This window comes from Garra rufa, chromosome 17, assembly GCF_049309525.1.
Source record: "Garra rufa chromosome 17, GarRuf1.0, whole genome shotgun sequence".
Lineage (NCBI taxonomy): Eukaryota > Metazoa > Chordata > Actinopteri > Cypriniformes > Cyprinidae > Garra > Garra rufa.
Window position 1 is genome coordinate 2,353,653 of NC_133377.1, and position 22,510 is coordinate 2,376,162.

Here is a 22,510-nt window from a genome sequence, read left to right on the forward strand (position 1 = left end):
ACTTTTACTTTCGATTTAGCGTCAATTCGGTGTCAATTAATTGAATAGACATCAACAAAACAGTACGACAAAATTATTTAGTCTATATCAAACATAGAATTATTCATTCATTAACAAAAATAAAATAACTGTTACATAAGCAAACACGGTGGAACCAAATAAATAAACAAATGTTCTTCCAATGAGCTTCCAAAAACACATTTTAGATAAACGGGAGCAGTCAAATTATTTTTAAAACAGACACTTTTGCATTTCGTTTAAAAACTAAATCTTCTGCCAACATATTGCCTTTCTCACCTCACTCGACACTCCTCATGTGATAAATGAAATCAGACTCCTGCCCCAGATGCGACTGTTAGACTGCATTGAGCAGCCGCGTTCACTTCTCAAATGTACTGTTTGTTCTCTAACTGAACTAAATGATTTTTATTACTAAAAATAAAATAATCAACGACGGCGGGCCGGTGCCGTGGTGGGCAAATGACAGCTGGAAGCATTTCAGAATGACTAAAACAACATTGCTGTGCAACAAGATGGTTAGTCAAGTTATCCCGTTCCATCGTGCAAAATCACATGACTTTTTTAAAGCGCATTTATTCTGTTAAAGTTTTCTTATTGTAGTTTATGCGCATTTTTTTCTTATCGGACAAAAAAGTCTATCCTACTTAATTGTGCACATACGTTTTATGAGCATTTTTTTAATTCATGCGCATCTTCACGTTTCCATTCACAGAGTTTTGTTTGCGATATTCCGGCCGCAGAGAACAGCCTTTGCATCGCAGTGTTTCAACTATGATAAACAAGCCTCGCACGGCAGAGTTTGCACTGCACTTCATTCTCATTCATTTTATTAGAATTAGAAATCTTGTTCTTCTGTTGTCCTTGACAGCTTTGAAGTGCGTTATTGGCGGTGCCACCCTCCCCCGCGCATCATAACCGAAAACTTGGGGAATTTAATAATCGCACAACCTATTCGATATTCGGTAATTAAATCAACTAATCGAGTATTCGAAAATCGTGACCCATCCCTAGTATAGTGTATAATGTTACAAAAGCTTTTTTATTTCAGATAAATGCTGATCTTTGGATCTTTTTATTTCAAAAAGATTAAGAACAAAATGTACTCAACTGTTAAATATGAATGATGATAATAATAATAATAGGGCTGGGCGATATGGCAAAAAAAATTATCACGATAATTTTTTTCATATCAGTCGATATCGATAATTATCACGATAAATGTAAAATCTTTATATCTACTAATATTAAAGGCAGATTTTACTCCTGAATGAAAGAAAAAACACATAGTTAATTATTATTTATGGTTTTTTGTCAGAACATGACAAATACTTTCCAAACAATGATCAATTGAGGTAGAATACAGATTAGAATATTACTAGTAAAATCAACATCAACAGAATACAATATTATAAATAATAATACAATATATAAAAAAGTTTTTTTATATAAAAAAAATAAGAACTGTAATATGATACAACACTTTTAACATGGCTCTGACTCTAAATGCAGAGTTAAAATGATTTTTAAGAATATTTATCATTCAACAAAAATAAGAATAGACAAATGTTTTCAGCATGCCAATCCCTTCGTGCAGCTGATTTAACACATTTTGTAAAATGTTTTAGCTGTCTGACAATATAAATAAAAAAATAAAAAAAATGGCTCAGGGCTCTATGCTTACTTTTCTTGCTAGGAGCACTTGTGCTCCTAAGTTAAAGAATTTAGGAGCACAGTCAAAATTTTAGGAGCACATTCTAAACAATAATCAAAACTGATAAAAATGTTTTGCCTTCCTATTATGAGTTGATATTTGACTCCTCAAATTGATTTACAGGGGAATTTTGTTTTTTACCTTTGTTTTTAGCCTTTCATGTGTTTAATGAGGTTCAGAGGTGAAATGAATGCAATCAAAATCATAAATTCATGTTGAGATTAATGTTTTTAATTAAATCATGACTACAGAAATATTAAAGATTGAAATAACTGAACAGATCTGTCAGCAGATGGCGGCAAGACACTGATTTAATTACTGAATCATATCGTTCATTTGATTCTTTTGAACGGATGGTTCACTTGGGAAATCGTCTTTATGAATGGGAAAGTGAATCATTTCACTAGATTCGTTTAAAAACGCACATTTCATTCATAAACCAAACACCGCTGGCGCTCTTTTTGAATGGATATATGCGCGCAGTTGTGACTTGTTTCAGACTACCTTTGGCGAGGAAATAGAGCAAAATCAGGCATAGTGTTGTAGTCAGTCAATGTAAGTCACTTAATAATAACTTCTTGTTTATTAACTGCTGTATTAGATCAATATCTCATTTACAAACTCCCTTAAAAATTATTAAAAGCTGTCACTCATCTTAGTTCGCGATATCACAAAGCTCTATTATAAAAAAAGACGCTCTCTTTATTGTACAATCAGTCTCTGATTTACACTCTTTCTACATTTTATTTATGAAAGCATTGGTGAGATATGTCTGTGATAGCCTACATTACTCAACGTTGCAAAAACACGTAGAAACCTTTGAAGCTCCGCTGAGCGCAAACACAAATATGCTGATCGGGTCAGTCGCACATGCTGCTCCTAAATGTTTTTTTTACAGTTGCACGTACTAATTTTTAGTCGCAAATGCGAGTGAAATGTTCGCACTGTAGAGCCCTGTGGCTGTAAACTAAATACTGCGTGTGGCATCCGGAAGTGTAGGCTGCAAAATGCCTGCGCTGCGTTACGCATAGTGCGTAAACATTATCGAGCACTTATCGAACTGTCATTATCGTTTTATCGGAAAAATTTATATCGTGATAATTATCGTTATCGAATTATCGCCCAGCCCTAAATAATAATAATATGTTTCTTAAACAGCAAATCAGCATATTAGAAAGACTTCTGCAGGATCATGTGACACTGAAGACTGGAGTAATGATGCTGAATATTTAGCTTTGATCACAGGAAAAAAATACATTTTAAAATATATTTAAATAGAAGGCAGTTATTTTAAATAGTAAAAATATTTCACAATATTACTGCTTTTGTTTTATATTGGATCAAATAACTACAGGCTTGGTGAATAGAAGAGACTTATTTAAAAAACATTTAAAAATCTTACTGTTCAAAAACTTTTGACTGGTAATGAAGGTATGTGGCACTGTGTTTTCATTTTTTTTTTTTTCCCAGCCAAATGACTTTCATTTCTTATAAGTGAGTCAGTTTGTTGCTTTAATCATGGCCTAGTTATGTTTGTTCTGACATGCTGTGCAATGCATCCATTAGGGATGCTCATATTGACCGTTTAACCGTTAACCGTCAGTAAGAATTTTAACCGATTATTACTATCAGTTAAACGGTTTAAAAAATATATATAATAATAATATATTATAATTTTTACGTTTGCTGCATGGTGAAAGAAAAAATAATGTTTACTCGCGGAAGCGTGTGGACACGTGCAGTGCGGCTGTTAAGACATATTTTGCTGAGTAAGCACCTGCTTTAACTTCTCTTAGTTTGTGTAACTCGTGTAAATAGCCTATGCAACATGATGGCAATGGCGATATTGGGTTATCAGAGAGTGAATCCATGAATAAATGTATTCAAATTCTGAATTAATTATAGTCTAAAAACTGCGCGCTCCCCTTACAAGCACTGGAAAGCTCTCATACATTACTGTAGTTAATCGCAATCTCACAAAGTTAATAAAAAGTAATAAAATAACCTTTACTCTGTAAATGAATCTCTTATTTACATCATGTCTACACTTTCTTTGTTTTTATGAGAGAGTTCGTGGAGGTATAGAATTCAGCAGAATTGAAACCGGCACTTTGAGTGGTGAGAGGATCGTAACATAGCCGCCTCTGATTGGCCATTGCTATAATGTAATCAACAGAAATGTCTGTGATTGGCTATTGAACACTGTGAAAACACGTTTCTCCACATATGACTAGTGGATGAAAAGACCCGAACAGCAAATTGAAAGGATTTTTGTGAAGTGTTTTTGTCACGGATCTAAGCGTTAACAGACAGCGTCCCAGTCTATCTGTACAGCATGTCCACATGTTAAAAACTGAGGTATAGGCTGGTCCGCTATATGTTTTTATGTCCGACGAGAAGAACAAGACCGGTACCTTTCTTCAAAGCGCATAGAAGGATTCAGTGTGTTTTAGTTTTGTCATCTTACTTAGGTAGTTATTTAATTTATACATATTTAGTGTAGGCCTTTTTATATTCTTTTTTTTATTCATTCTTATTTTCTCTGTTCTCAGAAGCGCTGCTCATGCGTGATAATTTGAGTATATGAATGCAGTTTTTGTTGTTGCTCTGTATGCTGCTGTTTGCACGTTAAAATAAAACATTTGCTTGTATTTTTATGTATCATCACAGATACTCGTGCATTCTATTTTTATTTTAAACGAATTTATTATTCTAATTTTATCAGTTAACGGTTAATGATCGGATAACGAGCAGCGGTTGTCGGTCAGGAAAATTAACCGAAATGAGCATCCCTAGCATCCATACATAGACCCTTTGGTCCGTATCTACAGCAGGTTTTGGACTGGAATGATCATGAAGAATGAAGACAGCCCCCAATGTCCCAGCTGGATTTGTTACTCAAATCAGAGGGATCTGAAAAGGATCAGTGCTTTGCTGTTGGCATATTAGCCTTTCAAAAGCCCCATAATCTCTTTCACTGGCTGAGAAGCATCCAGACGATGTTGGCAGGGTTAGCATGTTCTCAGATGCTGCTTTTAGATGTTGTTGTTTTTTTTGTGATTCCCTGGTTTCTTTTTTCAAAAGCCATAAATAGGTTAAGTTATATGTACACATTAACACCCATATTACTCAAGTGTTTTTATCACAACATGAGTCACTTTCCTACAACTGTCAAATCTCTAAAATGAATTCCAGTTCATTCAGATTCTCTTCTCGGCTCTTACAGTATGGGATATGCTCAGTCACGCTACGTAAAACAGTCCGTACCACTTCTATCACCTGTTTGGGCTGCTGTGTTCTCAGATAGAGCACTCATTATCACTGTGTACACTAAAATCCTAGATTATGACAGGAGCAGCCGTACGGCCTTTCAGACTTTCCCAGCTGCATAGCATCGAGGGAAAGAGGGCTCCGATAGAGGAAGGCATGGAAGAGCGCGAACGAAGAGATAGACAGACAGTGCTCTGTACCCAGTGACCTCTCCTCTAGATAACAAGCAGCAGTATTTCACAAAACAGTGGGCAACATGAAACTGTCATTTCTGAGAAGTCTTCCTTTTTTCCAGTCCTCTGTTCGTTCATGCTCAAGGCAGCTGATGTGTGTGAGTGTTTGTATAAGCGGCAGGGGAACTGAGCAGGGTGTACGTGTGACACAGCAGAGGCTTCACACTGGCTCGCCTCCGGTGTTAAAGAGAAACTGAATGTCTTACCGGACAGTTCCAGTTCTGCCTAGTTTAAACGTGTGACCTCTAAATGCTAGTGAGAGAAGATTGCAAGTAGTGTGTTAGTGCCGGCTGTGCGATTACCAAGCTTATAGTGCACTGTAACCAAAACTTGCTGCTGCTTTTTTTTTTTTTTCCCCTCCCATTCCCATCTGCCTTTTCTTTTCTTTGTGTCTCACTGTTGGTTACTTTGCACTCATTTTTTCCCCATCTGTTCTTGTAGTAGCAATTACAGGAGTGGCTTGCAAATGTGGTTTGATTTGCATGAGTTCCTGGTAAAAGTAGAGCAGGAGGAAGTAGGGCCTTCATAGGAACACCATTTCACACAGCTGCACCTCTGACTGCATGGCTTCTTATAGAGCTTTTATTGGCATCACTTACGCTTGGTATTTGCATGCCTTTTGGCGATCAGTGTTGAAAACATTTTGTTTAAAACCACATTGTGAGTTGGTGAGAAATGAATGTGATGAAGTTGTGTTTGTAGTGTAAACATGATTCTGATGCCTCCCTAATCGTAGTTGTGAGTCCTTTCTAGCAAAATAATCAGTAATTAAAAAAAAAAAAAAAAAAATTATATACTTTTTAACCACAAATGCTTGTCTTGCACTAGCTCAGCATATGATGTAGGCAGAAGTACCGACCCAGTGTTTGCAAAGCGAACGTGCAAAGAACGTCAAACACCCTATACAAAAAAGGTATAACGACAATGTCAGACAATTTTGAAGTTGGAGGAGAAAATGAGATGGAGTTTATCACCCTACCCAACCTTTTTGAATCAAAGTACACAGATGAAAAACGAACCGTGCGTGACCTTACCAAAGTGATTACGTAATGCGTGAGATGCGTGCAAATTTGATTATTTTGCTAGATAAGACCCTTATTCTTTGGCTGGGATTGTGTAGAGCCCTTCAAAGCTACGTTGAAACTGCAATTTGGACCTTCAACCCATTTTCCTCAAATACCTTAATTTCTTATTTGACTGAAGAAAGAAAGACATAAACATCTTGAATGACATGGAGTAAATTATCAGGATTTTTTTTCTGGAAGTGAACTAATCCTTTAATAAAGAAGCAAGTCATCTATACAAACACAAACACTGTTGAGAGAGCTGTGTTTCTTATGAATCTTGTTTTTCAAATACTCTTTGTCTACGAAAAACAGACTTCACAGGAGACGCATGTTAACACTAGCTGTGAATGCTTTGGTCAGATCAACCAAGACTGCTAATAATATCAGGTGAAAATGGGGTCATTGTCTCGTTTGCACCTCGGCGTCACAATAGCATCCCTTTCCACCCGTCCTTTTCTTTTGTGTGGTTGTGCTTCCTTGTGCAGCTCAATTATCCTGTCTGAACCATTGGTTTACCATCAGGCCCCTGGAGAATGTTTTAAAAAAGCACTTGTGGTGTTCCAGTCCTGAGTGAGCTTTTTAGCTCTGGTCCTCTTTTGATAAGATAATCACATTCCTAGTCTTACTGCTTTTACTCTTTCAAAGAGGCTCCTTACTTCTTTATTTGCCTCATCTGTCTATTTAGCCTCATCTGTTGGATCTAGTGTTCGAAACTGCTTCTTTCCTTCTGAGAATTGCAGCTTGTTGACAGTCCAAGTTTTCTGATGTTCCTTTTTTTTATTTTGAAACCGTGTCTGTCTCAACATGTCCAAGTCTCGTATTGTGAAGACTCTCATTGTGTCCTTTTTTTTTTTTTTTTTTTTTTTTTCTCCGTAATGTGGTTATTCAATCTGTTACAGAACAGGGAGCCAAGATGGCTTGGTTACTTTGATGGGTGTCCTTTTAGTGTGGATGAGGGTGGCGAGTCGAGTAGAGAAGCGTGGGACTGTGAAACAGTTGAGGCTGTTTGAAGCCTTGCCTGACTTTAATCCTTGTGAGTGCTTTTGAGTTTTCAGAAACTCAGTAACAAGCCCTCCCTGTATTGTCCTTTTTTCATGTCAGCCTTTCTCTTTCACTCTGTACCCGTCTGTTTCTCTTCTTTTGATTTTGAGAAAGACTGCATTTAGGAGGCAGACATAGCATTTGCATGACACAAGACATTGTGCTTTGTGCCACATCAGAACGTAGGTGTCTTAATCTCCTAGACTTGCTGTTATCACCTGCCTGCTTCAAATGGCCGGGGACGAGTCACTGGCTTACGCAGCAGCAAGGATGAATCATCAGTCAGAGCTAAGCAGTAGTACTCTTAGGGATTTAAATGAAGTCTAAATGACTGCTCATTCAGAGATGTTTCATTCTGCTCTAACTGTATTTTCTTTCTCTCTCTCTCCCTCTCCCTCTAGCATTTCTGTGTTGATTCGGATCACACATATATGGCGTTTGTGACCGTCTGTGGAGAGTTCTGCCAGGCTCAGCACCTCACCTTCGTGGACAAGTGAATCGTTAGCCACCCGCGGGACTACGCAACCCAGAAGCCTCCCTGACAAGCCAGCACACTGGGCCCGATCTGTCTCTTCTATACCCTTTTGGGATCCTGTGTAGTCCTCAAACACACCTGCCTCACTTCCTCCCTACAACTTTTTCTCCCTGTAGCCAATCAGAAACTCTTCTCCTGAATGGGGTAATCTCAATTGTCTCAATTGGATGACTGAAGGATAGTCTCCTTTTTTTTCTTTAGTTTTCCTTTCAATTTTCTCATCCCTTTGTTTTTTTATACATCGTGGACTAGATTACCCTCTTTTTGACTTTTGTTTGTACTTTTAGTAGTCTAGTGTCCACCCATCATTGCACCCGATATTTTCTTTTTGTCTGTATTTATTTTTTCATACTGCTGAAAACTGAGCCAAAGAATTTTTTTTAAGAAACAAAGGAACAGGAATTATAAGTACTTCATTGTAATTGTTTTAAAGACGTCTTGCCAACATGAACCGCCCTGCCGCTGTTGAGATTTCCTATGACTGCATGAGATTCCTCATCACACACAACCCCACCAACTCCACTCTCAACAAATTCACTGAGGTAAGAAAAACATCTAGATCTGTAATTGAGTTTGTAATGAGGGGTGAAACGCAAATATTATCTCACATGTTTCACTCTCTCTGTCTTAGGAGCTGAAGAAGTTTGGGGTTAACACACTGGTGAGAGTATGTGAAGCCACCTATGACAAGGCACCAGTGGAGAAAGAGGGCATCCAGGTCCTGGTGAGTAAGTCTAATTGAAGATTTGAAGAACGGTGTTTAGGGGGGGGCAGGAAAGAAAGACGCTCATTCTGCCATACTGAATGACACAGTGCTTTTCTGCAAGATCAGCTGTCTTTGCTTGATAAAAAGGCATGTGTATGCCTATGCTACACACTTGGGAACTCCCAGTGGTAATTCTCTGGTGCAGAAGGGCAACTAATAGTTTCTTCATCTAGTCTGAAACTCATAACATTACTTAAGTTATTATCAGTGTTGGAAACAATATATTTCTTGGAACCGATGATGCATTTTTCAGGATTCTTTGAATAAAAAGTTAAAGAACAGCATTTATAATCTTATATATTAATACAATTAATAATACAAGTCTTAACTATCACTTTTTATCAATTTGACATCCTTGCTGAATAAAATTATTAATTTCTTTCAAAGAAAGAAAGAAAGAAAATTACTGACCTCAGACTTTGAACCATAGTATATATTGTTACAGCTATTTTAAATAAATGCTGTTCATAAAAGATTCAACAAAATATTAAGCAGCACAACTGTTTCCAACATTGATAATAAATCAGCATATTAGAATGATTTATGAAGGTTCACATGACACTGAAGACTGGAGTAATGATGCTAAAAATTTAGCTTTGATCACAGGAATTAATTTGATTTTAAATTAAAATTGAAAACCACTATTTTAAATTGCAATATTATTTCACAATATTATTGTTTTGTTCTGTATTTTTAATCAAAGAAACGCTGGCTTGATCAACAGAAAATACTTGTTTTTGTTTTTTTTATTAAAAAATCAATCTTACTAATCTCAAACTTTTGAACAGTAATGTACACTACATTAATTTTATTTTTACATAGCCAAAAGTGTACATATTTATTTGAACAAAATTATATTAAAAAATAAGTCTCAAAAAACATAAGGCTCTTCTTTTAAAAACACAAGGAAAATCTTACCGACCTCAAAATTTTGAATGGCAGTAAAAGTGAGAGCGTGAGATGACAGAAAGCTGTTCTTTCTCTTTTCTCTTAAAAGGGTTAGTTCATCCAAAAATAACAATTCTGTCATGAATTACTCGCCCTCATGTCGTTCCAAACCCGTAAGACCTTCGTTTGCCCGCAGAACACAAATTAAGAAATTTTTGATGAAATCCAAAAGCCTTCTGTCCCTGCACAGACAGCAACACAACTGACACGTTCAAGACCCAGAACGTGAACACATTGAAGACTGACATGGAACAGAAGAAAGTGTTGATTAAAGTCATTATTTTTGTTTTCTCTGTGCAGAAAAAATATTCTTTTAGCTTCATAACATTACGGTTGAGCCACTGATGTTACATGGATTATTTTAACAATGTTCTTACTACCTTTCAAGTCCTTGAACGGGTCAGTTGCATTACTGTCTATGCAGCATCAGAAAGCTCTCGGATTTCATCAAAAATATCTTAATTTGTGTTCTGAAGATGAACGAAGGAAGTAAATGTTGCAGCGATTTTATTGATTCCTTTGTCCCATTTGCAATGGTCTTTTCTGTGATCTGATCTCAAAAGTAAAACTGAACTAGCAAAATCTCAAATATACTCCTTTTCCTCTCCAGATCATGTAGGTCGTTTCACCCAGAGCTCTACTGATGTCACCAACAAGTGCAGTATGCAGGTGTCTGTCTAATAAAGACACATCTCATTCTTAGAGGCCTTTGGGAAAAAAGCTTGCTCAGCGTGTTGAGTCTTTATTTATACTTGACATTATCCGGTTCTGACCCTGCTGGAAAAGCATAGATAGGCCTCCCAGTTTATTTACCATCTCTGATCACCTGTACTCTGCATGTTAGGTTGGTAAATAGAAGATATATTGACAGCTACAAATATATTCAAAGCCACTACATCTGGAGATTTTTTTTAAAAGAGGAAATTTCAACCCTGTCTTTGTTTTCTTTTATGTATTTGATTTATTTTCCATGAACTGCCAAATGTTATTTGGAAATTATAAGGAAGGAAAGGTGTTAGAAGGGGAACAATATCCTTACTTCCTTAAAGAGAAGGTACAGAGTAGTTTAAATTTTACGGTCATGATAGGGTTGTAACAGTCAATATACTCTGTGTGTGTTTGTGTGTGTGTGTGTGTGTGTGTGTGTGTGTGTGTGTGATACATTGCCCATGGCATTTGTCTAACTGCAGCTGTAATCTAATACCCAAGTAAAGATTTACATCTCTGCTATTTCAACGCAGTGCACCTTGTCCATTTTTCTTTGGAAGCGGCTCATTTACAATTGACAGGGAATATCTAAATAAAGAAAGAACAAAGTTTGATAGGAAACAAGGGATTGCATGTTTAAGGAGCATTAAAGGAGAAAGCTCTGTCTGCGGGTCAGCAGGAGCACGGTGGCCCAGACAGCTGCATAGACACGGAGTTGCCAGCCAGTCCGTTTCCATTATCTGTCATACTCGCCCACACACGCTTTCTCTTTAATGTTTCCAAGCACAAATCTTCTCACACGCTCAGATCTTGGTATATTCGAAGAGGAAACGGAAAACAGACTGAGATAACTACACAGAACTGTTGATAATTAATGCTGTCCTAAGCTGTGTTTAGTGATGCAAATGGATTTACCAGAAAACCACTGTACTCCCTTAGGATGATATTAGACTTGTGCGTCATTTCGGCGAACCTGATATGTCTTGCTGCAAACTTCTCTCTGTCTTCTCCTGACCGCTCTCCTTATTGATCTCCTTTTTCCACCCTCACGTTATATCTTAATCTCCTTGGTCTGTCCTCTCCTGCTTTGTCTCAGCATATTTCTCTCTTCGCCTCTCAGCCCTTTTCTTGCTAGTTGTGTGGTTTGCCTGGGAGGAGGCCAGATCTTTGTGGCCTTCTGCCCAAAAACAGTTCATGAGAACGTTCTGCTCTCCCACAATGCCTTGCTCCACAGGCAAATTCTGCAAGGCCTAATGTGAAACATCTCAAGTTCTTCAGCTGTTTTGCTTTGCGAATGTTCCCTTAAGTGCTCTGAGATGTACACAAGACATTTAAATTGTTTCTGCAAAATCTAAATTGCTGTTTGTTTGTTTGTTTGTTTTGTTTGTTTGTTTGTTTTTTCATGGCTGCAGGACTGGCCCTTTGATGACGGAGCTCCGCCCCCAACCCAGATTGTAGATGATTGGTTAAACCTGCTGAAGACTAAGTTTCGAGAGGAGCCGGGATGCTGCGTCGCTGTTCACTGTGTCGCGGGGTTGGGCAGGTTAGTGTCTTGTAATTATCAATGTGCGTGTTGAGATATTTGTTGCACAAACCAGTCTTAAGTAGCATGGGTATATTTGTAGCAATAGCCAAAAAAATTCATTGTATGGGTCAAAATAATATTTTTTTCCTTTTATGCCAAAAATCATTAGGATATTATGTTCCATGAAGATATTTAATACATTTCCTACCATAAATATATCAAAACCTAATTTTTGATTAGTAATATGCCTTGCTAAGAACTTAATTTGGACAACTTTAAATGCAATTTTCTCAATATTTAGATTTTTTTGCATCCTTAGATTCCAGATTTTCAAATAAATCTATCTCAGACAAATATTGTCCTATCCTCACAAATCATACATTAATGAAAAGCTCACAAATCTCAGTTTCAAAAAATTGACCCTTATGACTGATTTTTGTGGTCCAGGTTCACACATACACATTTGGTGTAAAAGAGAACAAAAAGACATATATTTTGTTATTATTAATGTTTTAAACAGTTTTTAGCGCCCTAATCAAACACACCTGAACAAGCTACTCAAGGATTACTAGAAACTTTGATCAAGGTTGGATGTAATGCTGCATTCCATTTACCTTGGAAGTCGGATGTCTGAGATGGGAATGACGTCACACCCAATTGGACCGTGTTCTAGTAGAGGAGTCAGAAAACCAAGATGGACGTGTCCATTGTTAGCAATACCAGTTGTTTAAAAAATACATAAGTTGTATTTTTCCACAGATAACAGCATAATATAGGGTTCTTAGGGAATCTTTTTTTTTTTTTTTTCAAATTCTTTTTTTCTCCAGTAAAAATTTTCCAGAGTTTTAATGGTTAAATTAAATTTTATTCATCAAAAAGCATGTCTAAATCATGAAACTTGCACTTTTAATAAGTTGTTTGCTGTGAAGTCCCTTAGGTTTCTGTTTGTATATGATATAATGATAGTTTTACTCAAAAGAAATGGTAAAATGCTATGAAGTGACTCTCAGCAGTTCTTGTGATTTTCCACAAAGCAGAAATCATAGGGCTCTAATAGTATTGTGTCCACAAATAGAAGTAGGGTAGTACTGTACAAAAATATATTACTACTGTTTCTTCTGTTGATGCACTGAGCAGCCATATATTGAATTCTGAAGCAAGAGTTTTGTGATTCCTCTGAGACTCGGAAACTCTGACTTGGGTGGGCGTTCTAGTGAAAGTTCTGTTTACACTAGTGGGTTTTTGCTTTAATACAGTGTTTTAAAATGAAAACGATCCTTGTCTACACAGGCTTTTTTATGTGTTTCGAAAACTATCTCCATCCACACTACACAACCAAAAACGCATGTCACATGACCATTCATAATGAGCATGATGTTATTGTTTACACAGTCATCAAGGATACACAAAACGAATGTGGTCAGCCATGCCATCATTTTCAAGTCTCCGTTTTGGTCAGTTTACACTAAAATGTGGAGACTCCCATGGAGTTTTCTAATTAAAACCGGGTCTGCAGTGTTTTCTAAAATCTCCATTTTTGAGGGTTGACAACGTCGGAGTCGTACAGACGACAGACACCACTGTAGCAAAAGTTATGCTTTTTAATGCGAAAATGCACTAGTGTAAACCTAACCTAAAAGTTTCTACTGAGAATTTTCAACTTGCGAGTACAAATGGAACGCAGCATAAGCTGCAGGAAAGTCCACCTCGAGGGCCAGAGTTGAGAAACCATGAGCTAGAATATGTCTTATGTAAATGCTTACTCAGTCAGGTGAACCCCAAACTAGTCTGATTATACTGGGCTTTTAGTTAAAAAATAAGTTGGTTTAAAATAGAATAGTTGATTGTTTGCTCAAGAAGCCAATGACTAGTCAAGAATTGGTTGATGTGAAACATGTAGCCTGCATGTGAGAACCACTTGCTAACTTTTGCACGTTTAGCACTCAGCCTTTCTCACCTCTGTATAAACCTGTTAGCTCTCACACGCACACACACAAACACACATAACATTAACCAGTCTAAACTTGAGAAGGTAAGCATCTGTGACCTGCTGGTTCTGGTATGGTGTAACCAACATTGTGGGTAGTACAGTGTACTCTGTACTCTTGCATTCATTTTCCTGAGCTCAGTTTACACCAGTTCCTTTAGGGAAAAACAGCAGCACCATTTAAAACAAGCCTGTGGTTAAACTGCTCTCCAAGCGCAGAAGTGTTTTGTTGTTGTTGTTGTTTGTTCAGCGTTTTTTTGGGGAGGGTGTGTGTGAGAACTCAACTACAGACTGCCTTCTCAGCTCTTGACCTCTTTACGTACACAAGCAGCTCAAAATACAGCATTCTCTGTGAACACAAGCACTTGTTTGAGTTTTCAAAGATGGTATACTCTGATTTGATCTTTGCTGATGCAGGTGTGAAAAAAATGACTTTTAAAAAAAAAAGATTTTTGAGTAACAACGTTTTTATTACATTTTTTACGGTTGATTACTTAACGTTAGTTAACATGGACTAAGGATGAACAATACTTCTACAGCATTTATTAATGTTAATTTCAGTATTTTCTAATGCATTATTAAAATAATACATTAACTAACATTAACTAATGCAACCTTATTGTGAAGTGTTGCAGTTTCTTTGGTCATCAAGCTATACATTTAAATTAAGTGAAAACTTGCATTGTATTGAAATCTGTTTTGTCTTGTTTTCATAGAGCTCCTGTACTGGTGGCTTTAGCCTTAATTGAGTGTGGAATGAAGTATGAAGATGCGGTGCAGTTTATAAGACAGTAAGTACTTTAAATGATTTCTCCTTGACATGCATTTGACATTATAACTTCTGTTTTAAAGGAGTAGTTCCAGGCAGTGTTGTTTTTGACAACCATCTTAGATTTAGTCTTAGTCTTTTGGACTAAAATGCTTCTTAGTTTTAGTCAAATTTTAGTCACTTCTATATGTGATAGTTTTAGTCCAATTTTAGTCGACGAAAAGTCAAAAAGGTTTTAGTCTAGTTTTAGTCAAAAAAAGGGAAAAAGTAGTCTTTTAACAAATTAATGTAGGTCAGTAAGTATTTTGCTGTTGGGTAGTGTCACTTATAAGTTCTGAAAATAGCAGATCTATAGTTCAACACAATGTGAGCTTCCGGATCGACAATTTTCACCAATAATTACAATAATGAAGGAATGTTTTAGAACATAAAAGACAAACAAGGATGGAATGCTAAAACGGCTTGCCATACTAGTATAGCAAAGAGTATTTAATGCTAAAACGGCTTGCCATAGCGTCAGATACTTTTTAAGTTTTAATTGGCATGCACAATAAGCAGAAATATCATGTATTTTAAACGTCTGACGGACCACCCACTAACATTTTCGTCTATTCTCGTCTCGTCGACGAAAACTCACACACGTCTCGTCATGTTTTAGTCATCAACGAGCCATTTTTATCTCGTCATCGTCTCGTTATCGTCATGAAAAAAAGTGGCGTCAACGAAATGATTTCGTCATCGTCATCGTTGACGAAAACAACACTGGTTCCAGGGATGGAAATTAACTTTTTTGTCCACCGGTCAGTGTGGCTGGTGGATTTCAAAATCTACCAGCCACTAAATGTTTTTACCAGCCACTTTTTGTTTTTAACCGACAATGTGTAGCTGCATGTGAAAATTAATACTACAAGATCTACTATACTTGAGCAGTTTATTTAATCTCAAGTCTCAATAAAATACTGACGTTTTCACCGAATTTTTCTATCATGATACAGAGCTATCTTCACAACTACACAACTTATAGCCCACATACTATAACAGCCTAGATATTTTATGTAGCCTAATTTGCGCGCATTGGGGAGTCGCTCTCTAAGCGCAGGGTATTAAAGTTGCTTTTGAATGCGCGTGTGCGTTTTACTTTTGGTTTCGTTTTTACTATAGCGCGAAAACTCTCGGCAGCGTAGAGCGTGCATTCTAAAATACAAGAGATTACTTAACAAAGCCCATTTGGGTGGACACCAACGGGATTTTGAAAAGCGTGTCCCCACTGGAAATTTCGCCCCTGTGTGAGTGGAACTCTGCCGCCGAGTTATCATCTGATGTGAATGAATTGTACCGCGTTGTACAGTATATTGATAAAGACGCGCCATGAATTGCATCTGACAGAATGTGCACGAAATAACATATATTTCTTCAAAAGCAGATTGTAAAGATATTTTAACAGACCTCTTAACGCCTGTGATGTATTGCCACATTTTTTTGAAGGTGTGCCTTTGCTAAAAGTGTCCGCCGTCGTCTTCTTCTTCTTCGTGTATTTTAACGGCAGTTCGCAACCAACGTTAAGGTGCATTACCGCCTCACGCCGTCCGGTTGAAGTATGTTATTTTTAATTTCCATCCCTGAGTAGTTCACTTTCAGAACAAAAATGTACAGATAATGTACTCACCCCCTTGTCATCCAAAATGTTCATGTCTGTCTTTCTTCAGTCGTAAAGAAATATTTTTTGAGGAAAACATTTCAGGATTTCTCTCCATATAATGGACTTCTATGGTGCCCCCGAGTTTGAACTTCCGAAATGCAGCTTCAAAGGGCTCTAAATGATCGCAGCCGAGGAAACGGGTCTTATCTTGCAAACGATCGGTTATTTACTAAAAAAAATAAAAATATGTAATTTTTAAGCTCTTGGTATACTCTTGTGTATTTCAGTTCATAACAGTTAGGGTATATCGAAAAACTCCCATCTCATTTTCTCCTCCAACTTTAAAACTGTCCTACGTCGCTGTTTTACTTTTTTTTTTGTAAAGGGTGTTTAATCTTCTTTGCATAATCACTTTGTAAACTCTGGGTCGGTACTACTTTCTGCACCATAGAAGTCCATTATATGGAGAGAAATCCTGAAATGTTTTCTTCAAAAGCAATTTCTTTACAAGTGAAGAAAAAAACCATGAACATTTTGGATGACAAGGATGTCAGTTCATTATCTGTAAATTTTTGTTCTAGAAAGTGAACTACTCCTTTAGGGTTAGAATACACTACATGAGTTTTTACATCTGAAGAGTTCTTAAAACACCAGGCATCATACACTTGATGATTTTACATAATAGTTAGAGGGGAAAACTGGGCGTCATACACTAGTCGACTGAGAATCACACATTACCAAACTTTCTGAAGTAGTTCCGAACACAAACACACTCAGAAATACGTGTCTCATTGCTAGAAGACACCTAACAAATGAAAACGTTTAAAATATTAAAGGAGACCTATTACGACACTTTTTACAAGATTTTATCTAAGTCTCAGGTGTCCCCAGAATGTGTCTGTGAAGTTTCAGCTCAAAATAATTTCAGGCCCGGATTGGCTAATCGGGAGGACCGGGAGAATTCCTGGGTGTCCCTAGCTGCCTGTACTCACAGCAGTCACACTTTTTATTTATTTATTTATTTTTTACCATAGCCTCACTCTTTTTATTCATTATTTTACCACAGCTCCACTCTTTTTATTTATTTTCTCGCAGCCCCATGAGCAGAATGCAGCCTGCAGGTTAATGATGACGTAACTATCATTCGACTCCCCCGACCGTAGCTGAAAATGCCAGAATTTAAAAAAAAAAAGAAAAAGAAAGCTCTAGAAACTGAGTACATTTTTCGTTAAAACCAGCATCAGCAAGCGAGATTACAACAACACATGAAGACAATGAAATGGCCGGTAAATTAACGTTAAGTTAGTTAGGAGCAGTGCAAAACAACGATGTCTGCAAAATATTTGAAGTTATAAAGCAGCTGTTTCCTTGAAAAAGACATGATAGTGTCATTAGAAAGTTTAATACGTTTTATTTTAATCTTTATTTTATACATATAGCTTAATATATATTTGTTTATTTGATATTTTTTCATTTCAAGGTTTGGATATTTATGAGCACTTAATTCTTACAGAAAATAAAGATTATGATACTGTTAAACATTACATTGTGTTAACTGTTCAAATAAATCTTTACTGTGAAGCAACACTTAGGCTACTGTATTTGCACTGAATTGGAAATGACGTCATTTTAATAAAGTCAGTTGTGAACTAAAGTGGGCCGGTCTGGGGCTTGAAACTCCAGGGCTGAAAAGGAGTCCCACTCCCACTCGCCCTGGATAATTTATTATATCATTTTGAAAATGCCTATTTTGAGTGAAAGCAGAAACGTTTTTGTTCATGTTTCTTCAAATGTAAATGAGCTGTTGCTCCCTGCCCCCTTTTCCAGAATAGGGCTTTGTTTTTACAGCTTGTACCTCATATACTCTGCCAAAAAACATCTGTTTGGTTTTGATTATCATGTCTATCATGCTTAAATCATGCGTTTTAAACAATATTAGTTTAAATTTCGGATATTTATTTTTCTGAGCGCACACAACCGAAGCATGCGCACAGAAAGCTGCTGCCACACAGCATGTGAGTACTAAACTTCTAGAGTTCTCTTTCATGTCTTATTGCGCTTAAACTGTCAAAAATGCACACAAGTTTACGTTAAAAACGCATAAGTTGCTAAAACAACTCTGCTATGTCTGTGAATGTAAACAGCTGGGAAAGAAATCACGTTTATATTAGATTTGTGTGGCAGCAGTGTAATATACAGTAAATAAATCAATAAATCCACTGCTCTCTTGTCTCCTCTGAGGCTGGGAATCTAAATGGCATTCTGTGCTCATCTGTGCAGCTAATAACAGAACAGTTAACAAGCTTTGCTCGAACTTTTACCATGGTGTTAGAACTGGCACACCATTGTTGCTTGCGAAAACAAAACAACGGCAGATTAAGAGGCGGTAATATTATAATAAGATCCCCTTAATACGTCACGGGGGGAAATCTGAGCAGTTTTTTTTTTTTTTCAGAAGCTTGCAGAGAAAGGCTTTTTTTTTAAAAAATACTGGGTTTTTATCTGTAACATTTTCTGGGTTAGTAGATAGACCCAATTGTAGCACTTAAACACAGAAAAAGTCAGATTTTAATGATAAGTCTCCTTTAAACAAGATTGATATTCTCTGACCGGATGGAATTATAGTCTGAAACTCATACTTTGCATGATCTGTCGACTCCCAACTGCCAAATATTTGCACACTGTCTGACTTTCTGCAACTAGCATTGACTCCTCCAGACTGAAAATTGGCTCATAAATCTGGGCAAAAGTTGTTTATTCCAGCTTTTAGTAGATATAAATGGAACTAATGTTCTTGTTTGTTTGTTTTTTAGGAAGAGACGTGGAGCCTTCAACTCCAAGCAGCTTCTTTACCTTGAAAAATACAGACCCAAGATGCGTCTGCGGTTCAAGGATGCCAACGGTCACAACTGCTGTGTCCAGTAGTGCGTCATTCTGTCAGTCATACAAAACAACAGTGGGAAGTTCAACCAGGGTAGAGGGGAGCAAAAGCTGTGGGTTATAATTGTGGTGATTTTATCAAACGAATCATGGCTAATCGATCACAGAGGTGTAATGAATGAAAGCTGATCTAAGGATTCACCAGCAGTATCAATGAGAAGGGTCAAAGCACACAGATGAGCCCACAACCTGGTTGGTTAACCAGCGTTAAGAGTCACGGGCAAGAATTTACACAAGTTCCCCCTGATTTCCCAAATTTCCAATCAAGGGATGACTTTTTATTTCGTGCTATTTCAGAAAGAGTACTTTGAACCATGATGAAAAGATTTACATTTGCTGTCATTGTTGATTTCTATTAAGACTTATTATTGGGCATGTTTCTTTTTTAATTATCTCCACACGCAATGGCCAATTTTGTTACAGAAGCAACTCTAAAGTAGGCATATGATATTTTTGCACAACACAAAATTTTTAAGAAGTTCCTCTCCGATGCAGCAATTGCCCCTTTGAAATCACATTTAATTTAGGGTTAGCCTAGGTTTTAAATATGTCAGCTGTATTTATTCACTATAATTAGTGTCTTGTCAGGAGTGTGGGTGGGGTTAGGACACTTTTTTTTTTTTTTTTTTTTTTCTTTCTTTCATGGAGCCATGTTATTTTCTCTCGTTTTCTTTATCTCTGGGGAGTGCAATATTCAGTCCAGCTTAGAAAAGCCCTCACCCTTAGGACCGTCCTACATCCAAATTCAAATACAGGAGGACACTTGGCTTGTTTTAGGTACTCACTTTCTCTAGCTGATCAGTAAAAAGCTTTACTGTTGGCCTGGCTGTGACACCCACACATAATGTGTACACTTTTATCTGTCACCCTACTGTTCAGCCCACAGACACACTGAAGGAAGTGAGAGGCGGGAGACTGGTCAGCTCTGGGTTTATTTTATTTTGCTTTTATCATTGTGCCCATTTTGAAAACACCCCCACTTCATCTTGGTTTTAAGACAAATAAATGAACTGAAATTGATTCTGCTCTATTTTCATTGTGTTTTCTTTCCTGTAATATGTCAGCTATTTATTGTGCTTGGCAGATGAGTCACTTCGTGATTACTGATTTTTATGGCCACCTTCAAGATAACATCTGAAATTATGGTGGAAGGTAATGTGAAAAGTAATTTGGCGAAAGTGACGTACTGTCACCTGCAACTCAGAGGGAAATAAATCAATCTGTGTGATTGCTGTTCTATAAAAGAGAAAGGGAAAAGTGGCGTGTTTGGTGTTTGTGTCTGTTCGAACAGTACATGACCCAGAATCTACAGCTCTCAACAGACATCCAAAGACAAACCAAGTATGACTCATTTGACTCCAACAGGCTTTTCCACACCAGGATTTTTTGTCCAGAAAGGTCCTGACTGATCAATGACTCAGTCCCTAAAGAAACAGCTCATGTGGCAGTTCTAGTGTGAAGAGTGATAGTGCAGATGGAAGATGACTAAACTCTTGAAATATTTAAGTCAGTCACATGATAGAAATCCAAAGGAAGTTGGGAAATGACCTATTTATTTTCCATCTCTACACCTGCTGACATAATCCACTGGAGTGCGAATATGAGTCAGATGTAGGACACACTGTTGGTCACTTGTGTATCAAGTTCTAATGCATAATCTAATTAAATAGGATATATTAGAAAACCCACAGTACTAAAGCGTAGGTCTCCTAAGTAACTGTAGTAGTAAGATAGAATTCTGATTATCCAGATTGCACAAGTTTGGGCTGGTCTGTCTGTATCTGCAGTGCCATCTGCTGGTTCTTTTCATGTGTTGGTGAGGTTACAGAATAATGCCAAGTTACACTTAAAAATAAAGGTGCTTCACGATGCCATAGATAGAAGAACCTTCTTTGTCGAAATGGTTCCATAAAGAACCTTTCTGTTTCACTAAAGGTTCTTTGTGGCGAAAGAAGGTTCTTCAGATTATAAAATGGAAAAGAGTTGGTTCTTTAAAGAACCTTTGACTGAATGGTTCTTTGTGGAACCAAAAATGGTTCTTCTATGGCATCGCTGTAAAGAACCCTTCAAAGCACCTTTATTTTTTAAGAGTGTAGAATTGCTTTTAACTGTATTTTAATGATGCTCTTTAGAGAGTAACATCAGCTGTCAATTTTCAAAAGATGGATTGCAGAATTTAGTTCTCAAACATAAGATCTACTACTAACCTACACTCTTAAAAGTAATGGTGCTTCATGAAGCCAGAAGAACTTTGTCTAAATGGGTTCATAAAGAACAACTATTATTAAACTACTTTACTTCATTGTTAGGAACGTGAAACGCAAACTATCTTGTGGCTAAACAAGCTTTTATTTAAATTGAATATATATATATAAGCAGAGTAGCAGTCAAAATTTTTGAACAGTAATTTTAATGTGTTTTAAAGAAGTCCAAGCACCAAGCCTGCATTTATTTGATTGAAAGTACAGCAAAAACAGTACAATTTTGAAACATTTTTTCTATCTGAATATAATAATTTATAGTCAGTTTAAATTGTACTTGAATAAAGTGCAAATCCCCCAAAATAATACTTAAGTACGGTAATCGAGTAAAAAACACAAAGTTTTTTACACCCCTGCACAAGATCCTTCAGAAATCATTCTAATATGCTGATTTGCAGCTGTTTTTTATTAGAATGGCTGAAGGATCTTGTGACTGGAGTAAAGATGCTAAAAAAATCAGCTTTGAAATCACTGGAATAAATTACATTTTAAAATATATTCAAATAGAAAAGTTATTTTAAATAGTAAAAATATTTCAAAATGTAAAACTGTATTTTGGATCAAAAATGCAGGCTTGGTGAGCAGGGAAAAAAACATAAAAAATGCTACGTTTCAAAAACGTTTAAATGATAGTATTTACAGCTCAAAACAGATTATAACAATAATAGATTAATATATAAAGTAACCGAAACACAAAACATCGAGCAAGGGGTAATATATTAATTAAAATGGCGAAAACAAACTATATGCAGCTGATAACGTAAACGTTACGTAACATCCTTAAATGTCATCAAACAGCGTCACAAAAGAAAAGCACCTAAAATTTCTACAAAAATTACTAGAAACCTTTTATTTAAAAACATAAACACCAAGAGCTATTTACTAATAATGAAAAGTCAGCAAACTCATTAATCTTTAGTGCAACTTCGCTGATTTTGAAACAGGAGCGTTTTGTTTTGTCGAGCCTAGACAGGTTTGAGGTTTGAGTAGAGAGGGTGGGTGGGCATGGCTGAGTTAACGGCCTGTGCTCTCATTGGTTCAGCTGGTGTTCAGTGACGTGTCCACGACCGTTGGCTACAGCGAAAAGTG

The 22,510-nt window shown here is 36.8% G+C and overlaps 1 protein-coding gene across 1 annotated transcript in view; it reads left to right on the forward strand.

Moving 5' to 3' along the window:
* The window catches only part of ptp4a2b (protein tyrosine phosphatase 4A2b), a 41,004-nt gene extending 20,824 nt beyond the window's left edge, over positions 1–20,180 (forward strand). Inside the window, exons 2-7 of the mRNA XM_073821667.1 lie at positions 7,745–8,022; positions 8,312–8,420; positions 8,510–8,602; positions 11,713–11,843; positions 14,529–14,603; positions 19,034–20,180. Coding sequence (XP_073677768.1) covers positions 8,018–8,022; positions 8,312–8,420; positions 8,510–8,602; positions 11,713–11,843; positions 14,529–14,603; positions 19,034–19,145 — 525 coding nt within the window. The 5' untranslated portion in view covers positions 7,745–8,017 and the 3' untranslated portion in view covers positions 19,146–20,180. The remainder of the gene's footprint in view (positions 1–7,744; positions 8,023–8,311; positions 8,421–8,509; positions 8,603–11,712; positions 11,844–14,528; positions 14,604–19,033) is intronic.
* The last annotated feature ends 2,330 nt before the right edge of the window (positions 20,181–22,510 follow it).